Source organism: Otolemur garnettii, unplaced genomic scaffold (genome assembly GCF_000181295.1).
Source record: "Otolemur garnettii isolate 467f Iridium unplaced genomic scaffold, OtoGar3 scaffold00165, whole genome shotgun sequence".
Taxonomy (NCBI): domain Eukaryota; kingdom Metazoa; phylum Chordata; class Mammalia; order Primates; family Galagidae; genus Otolemur; species Otolemur garnettii.
The window spans coordinates 3,733,889-3,743,305 of NW_003852560.1; the positions used below are offsets into that span (position 1 = coordinate 3,733,889).

General features: G+C 39.2%; 1 protein-coding gene across 1 annotated transcript in view; it reads right to left on the reverse strand.

The window, feature by feature from the left end:
- The window catches only part of RYR2 (ryanodine receptor 2), a gene marked incomplete at its 5' end in the record, with an annotated part of 583,561 nt that overhangs the window by 364,535 nt on the left and 209,609 nt on the right, over window positions 1-9,417 (reverse strand). Inside the window, one exon of the mRNA XM_023519246.1 lies at window positions 3,184-3,367. Coding sequence (XP_023375014.1) covers window positions 3,184-3,367 — 184 coding nt within the window. The remainder of the gene's footprint in view (window positions 1-3,183; window positions 3,368-9,417) is intronic.

A 9,417-nucleotide genomic window follows, 5' to 3' on the forward strand; every position in this document is an offset into this window, starting at 1 on the left:
GGGTCCCGGCTGGGGATTCGAACCCGCCACCTTAGGTGTACGTGGCTGGCGCCTTAGCCGGTTGAGCTATAGGTGCCGAGCCCATAAAAGATTCTTAAGAGTTCTTCATTCCTCCCATAGATAACATCACCCTTGTGAAATGCAAGGATGGTTGCTAAGATATGTTTCGGATTCTGCATTCTGGTGGACCACCTAACCCTGCTAGCTGGGCCCAAGGAATCAACACCATAGGTCATGTGTTCTGAGAACTGGCTCAGCACAAGAAGACAATTATGAAACATTGAGGAAAGAAATAGGAGATTTCTTTTTAACAGATGAAAGGACAAACCACACGCATGAATGGGCAAAATCAACTGTTAAAATGTCTGTACTATCCAAAATAATCTACAGATTTAATGCAATCCCCATTAATTAATATCGTATGCAGAAAATCTTGAAAAAATAGTTCTACATTTTTTTATGGAACTAGAAAAAACTTCAAATAATCAACACAATACGACAAAATAAGAACAAATCTGGAGGAATCACATTACCAGACTCTAGATCAGGGGTCCTCAAACTTTTTAAACAGGGGGCCAGTTCACTGTCCCTCAGACCATTGGAGGGTCAGACTGCGGGCCCCAGGAAGAGTCAGCTGCTAAGCAAGACAGGCAGTGGCAGCAAAAACACCCGGCAGACTGGATAAATGTCCTAGGCGGGCTGCATGTGGCCTGTGGGCTCTAGTTTGAGGTTGCCTGCTTTAGATTATACTACAAGTCAACAGTGATCAAAACAGCATAGTATTGTGGAAAAAAACAGACATACAACTACAGAGCAGAACAGAACAGAGACCCTACAGATGAAACCAGTCTCAGAGCACCATCTGATCTTTGATAAAGTAAATGAAAGTATCCACTGGAGAAAAGAATCCCTTTTTAATAAATGGTGCAGGGAGAACAGGTTCACCACTGTAAAAGGCTGAAACTGGACCCATACCTCTTGCCACTTGCAAAAATTAACTCATGTTAGATACAAGATTTAAACCTAAGACACAAAACTATAAAAAATCTGGAAGAAAGTATGGGAAAGACTCTTAGCAACACAAGAATCTTGGGAAAGAAATCTGTCAGGAAGACTCCAAAGGCAATTTCAGCAATACCAAAAATAAATAAGTGGGATCTGATCAAGTAAAAAGTTTCTGCACAGCTGAGGACATAATCAGCAAAGGAAAGAGAAAACCTTCAGAATAGGAGAAGATATTTGCATGCTGAAAACCTGACAAAGGGCTAAAACCTAGAATTACAAAGAATTTGAGCAAACCAACAAAAAAGAGCAAACACCCCCATTAAAATTGGGGCAAATAACATGTGTTAGGTAACTGCTCCAGAAAAGCCCCTTCCCCAGAAAGCCCCTTCCTGCTTTCAACAGACCAAGACTAGCTGTATCACTCTTAAAGTTACAGCTCGTTTCCAAGCACAGGGAGTTGCCCCCTGACCTCATCTCCCTGTTCCAATTACCTGCTGAAAGTTTCAAACTTATGGCCCGCCCCTAACGGCTCTTCCCGCCAGAGCAGTAACTCCTTATTGGCTATTCTACCGTCCCGTCATCATTCTGAGACTTCCCCTAACTGAACTTATATAAGGGCACACTTTTGTTTTGATCCCTCCTCCTCTTCTCTCTCTCCTCTTCTCTCCTCCCTCTTCCTCGGTGCTGCTCTGCAGCCTCCCTCCCTTGCCAATAAAGATCTTTCGTACAAGCCTCGGTGGTCTGTGAGATCTCTGCCAGTCAAGTGCCACCCTTTCAACATGAACAGAATCTTTTCTCATGAGCACAAACAAATGGTCAACAAACGCATGAAAAAATGCTCATCTTCTCTGATCATCAGAGAAATGGAAATTAAAACTCCATGTCATGAGAATGGCCCACATCATAAGGTCCCCAAACAACAGATGCTGGTGCGGGTACAGAGAGAAGAGAACACTACCACACTGTGGGTGGGACTGCAAACTAGCACAGGCTTTATGGAGAGCAATATGGAGAGTCCACAAAGAATTAAAAGTGGACCTATCATTTGATCCTGCAATCCCATTACTGAAGATCTACTCAAAAGAAAAAGTCATTCTACCATATGGACATATGAACTCAAAATGCTTATATAGCAGCCCAATTTACAATTGAACCACCCAAGTGCCCTTTGACACATGAATGGGTTAACAAACTGTGGCATATGTACACCACGGAATACTAAAAGATGAGATTTTGTATCTTTTGTTACAACGTGGATGGATTTGGAGAACACTCTCCTATGTGAAGTATCACAACCATAGAAAGACAGGCATCACACGTAATCAATGCTAATTTGAAACCTGTAGATTAATTAATAACAACATGTTCACATGAGAAAAAAACTCTGAACTGAATCCAAGCAGTGGGAAGAGGGGAGGAGGATGGGTGGGTTCTTTCCCAGTGGGGATAACGTGCGGGCATATGGCACACTTCCTATCTGAGGGACATAGACTTTGCCTTACAAACACAAGCACTGTGGACTACTTGTACCCTTATATTAACCAGGGGAAAAAAGACAGTTTCTGCTTCCCAGTCCTATGAGTTCATCCCCAGTAGACCCAACTGCCTAGCCCTTTGCCTACCAAATTATCCTGAAAAACCCTTTCTCCCAACTCTCGGAGAGACAGATTTGAGAAATTCTTCCAGTCTCCTCGCATATTAAACTTGCTCTCCTGGAACCCCACTGTTTCACTGGACTGGCTTCCTCATCCCCAGTGGGCAATGAACCTGGCTTGGCTGTACCGCCTCGGAGGAGCCTGCAGGAACCTGATGAATAGTTTGAAAACCATGATGCTTTGTCAAGTCTGCCATCTCTCGGACACATAACAATTCTGCATTGATGTAATCAACATAAAGCAAACGATACTGCTTACAAATCACCTGGATGAGAGCAGAGTAGACACTAAATGTCTCCTGCCAGGGAACTGTGAAGCTTCATCCTTTAAAATTAACATTCATGGATAGAGAACTAAAGCGAATGTCCAGCTTCCCGCAAGCCTTGCTTCCTCTGTTCAGTACTACACCTGCTGCTCCATACCTCCAAAGGCAAAGATTTCAAATAGGTGAAGAACCCCACCCCTCTCCAAGAAGCTGTTTTCCCCAGAGAACAGCAGAAAGCATGGGTTTTTAGAAAGTCACCTCTTCCTGGAAGAGATTCTGCCGATTCTTCAGGGCCCGTAGTCGGTTCTGTTTGTCCTCATGTTCTAAATGCTCATCTGGGGGGTGGAAATAGCCGATCAGGTCCCGCAGACTGAGACTCACAGACTCTATGGGCAAGTCGACTGTGGAAGGTTTCACTTTCTTGCTGAGAGCATCAAGGCCCCTAAAATAAATAGCAAACATCTCTCTAGGTCAGTGATCCACGATTTTATCATTTTCCATTCATAGATGATTTCACAGCATCACTCCCTTCTCCCTCCATCACTGTGAAAGGGTCAGACAAAGAGTCCTCCTTTTCCTCAAGCAGCAGTAATGAAGAGCTTCATATTGTGTAGTGAGCGATTGTGTACTGGGTCATGTACAATTATATGATAAAAACCAGTATCAAGAGTTGCTTAGTCAGATCAAAACCAAGGCCGAAAGATCAATGTCTGCAAAACCAGTAGTCTTAAGTATTTAGAAATGGATTGATTTTCATTTAAAAGCACTGCATACTTCAAGGGTAAACCTCCACCTTCCCAGAGCTATAATCCTGGATAAGTTGTTTTCTGTTTGTTTATTTTACAAAAAGAAATTCTTAAGTTGGATTGAGATACTAGCTTGCCGTTCAATTTAATTCTTACAATTTGGAAAATGTATTCTAATAACATTAATTTAGAAAATTTGCTTATAATAAAAATGTATTTACTAGAAAGAAATGCATTAAAAAATTTGATTAAGAAATAACATCATGATGTATTTACTAGCCTTTGAAGAAAAATATAATACTGGCATGTAAATGTGTTGATATGCTGAGCTTATTGAGATTCTTAGTTTTATAACAAATAGCTTTGAATGTGTCTGAAAAGAACTTTAAAACATGATGTCTGGCCAGACCCAGTGGCTGGCACCTGTAATCCCAGCAGTCTAGAAGGCCAGGATGGTCAGATTGCCTGAGCTCAGGAGTTCAAGACCAGCCTGAACAAAAGCAAGACCCCATCTGTACTAAATATAGAAAAATTAGGTGGGTGTGGTAGTGGGCATCTGTAGTCCCAGCTACTCTGCACGCTGAGGCAAGAGGGTCACCTGAGCCCAGAAGTTTGAGGTTTCTTTGAGCTATGATGCCATGGCCTGCTAGCCAGGGGGAATATAGTGAGACTCTGTCAATCAATCAATCAATCAATCAATACATGATGTCTGAAAATCAAAATTATTCCAAGATAAAATGTTAATCTAAAAAAATACACAAGAGATGCCATAAAAAGAATTGGTGAATATCTCTACTGTACTTGATATAGTTATTGGTCATGATAAAATTTTAACGTATTTAAAATATTACGCTTCTAATCCTGCTTTCTGAATCAGCAAAAGTGAACGGCAATATTTTATCCCAAGAAAATGTTTCTGGTTGATTGTCTTATTACATTGGAATTTACATTTAAAGAAAAATAAATATCCTATTGAAGAGAATTAGCTTAATTTTGAATTTTACCATGTTCAAAACATTATTTAAAGTGCATCATCCTTTACACATATTTCTAATAATTATGTTTCTTAACATAATATTAATAATTCTATTAATTATTTAATAAATAATTTTCTATTAATTATTTAATAAAATTTAGATTTATTAAATAGAGCAAAACTGAGTAACTATTATAAAGTTTTAACCTGAAATTCTTTATCAATTATATCAATAGAGCTCGTATCTATTCACTAATTTCATCTGTTTAAAAACAGATTTCATCAACTTTGTTAATTAAAAGATTTTATTGAAAGATTAAAATTTCATCATCTTTATTAATTTTGATGCCTAAAAAATGACAGAAGTGACTTTAGAGAGGCAACGATTTCTCCTCCTTTAAAATGAAAATTCATGTGGAATGAAATGTATTTTCTACATTTCCCACGAACTCTAGTTTCCTTGTAAATGAATACGTAACAAATTCAAGCTCAACTCTCATAAAAGCAAATGAAATTGAAAAGTGATTCAGGTACAATATCTACATTTTCAAATCTAAAGAAAAAGTACCGCAAATGTCAACTTTTAAGTTACTAAGTTGAGATAAACACATCTGCCATAGAATGTAACCATTTGCTTACTTTCTAGGAGAAGCTCTTTGTTAGAACAAATCCTACCCCAAATTCTAAAATTATTAATTATGCTCTATTTAAGAGCTGTCATCTAATACAAAGATGCTTATCATCTTAATTTATCAAGGAAAAAAATGAGGAATACAAATAATTGAGGAAGTCAAAAGTGATAAAATCACCACCAACAGGCTGAAAAAGTAGAGACCCTTTTCATGCAGATACCGCCTCTTCCTACACACAGACACGCACACGCACACACACACAGGCATACATGCACACACAGGCACCCCATTACTCCCACCATTACAGGAAAAAAAAAAAACACTGGAAAATCACAAGTGACTAAATCATCTTCACTTTTACACTATAAGGTAAAAAGAAAAAGTCTGAGGACAGATTTTTTTTAAAATGAGTCTCAATTTTTCAGTAGATAAATTTGCATTAATAAAATGAATAGTAAAAAGTACTTTACTCTGAAATAAACCTGAGTGCAAATATTATAAAGATATGGAAAGTTGAAGACTTTGGGCACTTTCGTGAATGTGACAGAAGGAGCAAAGTATTTTACTTAAAAGATGCTCTTTACAGTGTTCAAAATTGGGCAGCGCTGGTGGCTCAATGGAGTAGGGCACTGGCCCCCTATGCCGGAGGTGGTGGGTTCAAACCCAGCCACAGGCAAAAACAAAAAACAAACAAAAAAAACAATGTTCAAAAATTAGTTTAGACTTTTCAAAGTTTCTGAATATATTGAAGAATTACCTAAAGGCCGGACTTCTTATAGGTAAATTCTAAGGCACATTTATGTAAAACATCCATATATGTAAACATGAGTATTAGAGTTAAATAACATAACTAAAGGATAAATTTTCTAGGAAAGAGGAGGGAAAAAATTAAAGTTTAATCAAAATTTAATTTTTAAAGAAACCAACATAAAATGAAGGTCAATTTGTTTATCCACAGAATATCTCAGGGGATCCCATGTTTAAAAGACACTGTTAAAAGTAGACACTAGATAACTCCAGAAAATATGGTTAATCTGTGATGAGTTTGTCATAAGGAGGAAATCTGAAAAACAAAAAATATCAATGCAGAATAGCAAAGAGAGGTTACATTTGTCAAGGGAAACAGGCATCTCACCTGGAAATAAACATAGTGTGTGTCTATTAGGATTGAGTTGCATTGGGCCAAGATTAAATAAAAGGGTAGGATTTACCCTCCCTACTGAAACAACCAGAAAAAAATGAATGGGATAAAAACAAAACAAAAATTAACAAATGGGACCTGTTTAAATTAAAAAGCTTCTGCACAGCCAAGGAAACCATCAATAGTGACAGATGACCAACAGAATGGGAGAAAAATCTGTATGCCAGACATGCAATTAAAAAGCTGATGATCAGAATCTTTTTCTTGCTGATGATTGAATCAGCAAGAAAAATATCAAACCACCTCATAAAAAAGCAGGCAGAAGACATGAACAGAAGCTTTTCAAAAGACAGACAGACAAATAGCCAATAAACATACAAAAAAAAAGCTCAGCATCTCCTACCATCAGAGAAATGCAAATCAAAACCACAATGAAATATCCCCTAACTCCAGTGAGAATGGCCTTTATTGAAAACCTCCAAATAATAGATGCTGGATACAGAGGTAAAGGAATTTTATACGCTATTGGTGGGACTGCAAACTAGTACAACCTCTATGGAAAGTCATATGGAGATACCGCAAAGAACTAAAAGTAGACCCACCATGTGACCCACCAATCCCACCACTGGGTGAGAAAAACAGTCATTTTGTCAAAAAGGCACTTAAATGTTAACTGCACCACAGTTCACAATCGCAAAGAGTGGAATCAACCCAAGTGCCCATCAATATATGAATGGATTACTACAACGTGGTATATGTTAAAAACAATGTTAAACTAACACCTTTTTAACAACGTGGATGGAACTGGAGACTATTTTTCTAAGTCAAGTACAGCAAGAATGGATACAGGAACACCACATATACTCACTATTAAACTGGAACTAATCAATGCACACCCATGTGCACGATGGTAGTGATACTCAATGGAAAGCAAGCCGGTGACGGGGGCAGGAGGGGAGGGTTCACGTCACACCTAAAGGGCACATTGCACGTATCCAGGGGATGGGAACATTTATAACCTTGACTCAAACCGTACAAAAGCAATTCATGCAGCCAAAGCATTTGTACCCCCATAGTATTCTGAGAACAAAACCAAAAATCACTTTCGAGGTACTTGATATCATGATGTCGGGAAATAAAAGGACAGGAACTTCTGGGAGATGAGAAACAAATCAGGTGAGTCCTCAATTTGGTTACTGCCTAGGAGAGTTTCCAGGCCACAAAGTAGGTAGGCAGCCGCACTGCAGCATAGTGGGCTCCTGCATTGAAGAGACGTTGCTGAGAGTCCAGAGAGACCAAGGTTGCTAGAATTCCCTGGACATAGTACTGGCGGGGAGAGGGCCGCTTGGAGAGAACCCTGCAGGTCTACAGAGGTCTATTCAGCAGAGGACTGGTCAGTATATCATGTGGGAAACTGCTCAAGACAGGGAACAGAAGGGCCTGAAAGGATGGGTGGGAACAGCAACCACGCCCCCATCTGAAACAGTGCCTGCCCACTAGCCAGACTGGGAAACTGCACAATTCAAGGGGCATTGGGTAGAGTATACAGAGGGTCTTGCCTCAGTAGTGGGGAACAATTAGCTATAGACTAAAAACTGCTCTGCCCCCGCCCCCCACCCAGAAAACCCTAAAAGCAAGATCCAAAAAAATCCAATCATTTCCAAGTAACCTTAACTTTATCCCAATAAAAAACTGAAGAATATTTACAGGAGTGTAAAAATATCCACCACCCAAAAAATTCACAATGTTTGCCAACTAAAGAAAAATTTGCAGACATATAAAGATCATAAAATATAATCATCAGTAAAAGGAAAAATCAAACCACCAAAAGAATTAAAACTGCCAATCTAGAAAGTCACGCTCAGCAAAAAAAATCATTTAACATGAAGACAAAATGGAAACATTTTCTGTCGTACAAAAGCCAAAAGGGTCCATCTTCAGCAGACTTGCAGTGTAAGAAATGTCAGAAGAAGTCTTCAGGCAAACGAAACAATAACAAAGGAAATATGAATGCCTACCAAGGAATAAAGAACACCGAAAATGGGCTCGGAGCCTGTAGCTCAGCGGCTAGGGCGCCAGCCACATACACTGGAGCTGGCAGGTTCAAACCCAGCCCAGGCCCGCCAAACAACGACAATTATAACCAAAAAATAGTCGGGCATTGTGGTGGGCACCTGTAGTCCCAGCTACTTGGGAGGCTGAGGCAAGAGAAGTGCTTAAGCCCAAGAGTTGGAGGAGGTTGCTGTGAGCTGTGACACAACAGCACTCTACAGAGGGTGACATAGTGAGACTCTGCCTCAAAAAAAAAAAAAAACACTGAAAACGGTAACTATGTGTTCAAATATACAAGATGTTTTTGCTGTTTAAATCTCTTTAAGACCAATTGACTGTTTAAGTAAAAATGATAATAATGTAGCATCAGGTTTAATAACATCTACACAAGTAAAATAGATGACAAAACTACACAAAGACTGGGGAGAAAGTAAGTACACTACTGTGATGTTCTTACATGTGGTATTGTAATGTGATACAACATTTGAAGGTAGACGGAGATAATTTTAAAATGTAGGCCATAAACATTAAGCAACCACTAAGAAAAGAACCAAAAGAAGGCAAAAGAGAATGAAGAGAACAAACTAGATAGGACAGGGCGGTGCCTGTGGCTCAAAGGGGTAGGGCACCAGCCCCGTAAGCTGGAGGTGGTGGGTTCAAACCCAGCCCCAGCCAAACACGGTAAAAAAAAAAAAAAAATGGAGTAGATGGGACAGACATGAAACAAATAGCAACATGATAGATATAATCATATTAATGGAAATGGAATAAACAATACTATTTTTTTTAATTTTTAAAATTTTTATTCATTCATTCATTTATTTATTTTAAGATGAAGTCTTGCTCGGTCTCCCAGGATAGAGTGCTCTGGCGCCAGCCTAGCTAACAGTAACCTTGAATTCCTGAGTTCAAGCAGCCCTCCCTCCTGAGTAGCTGGGACTACAG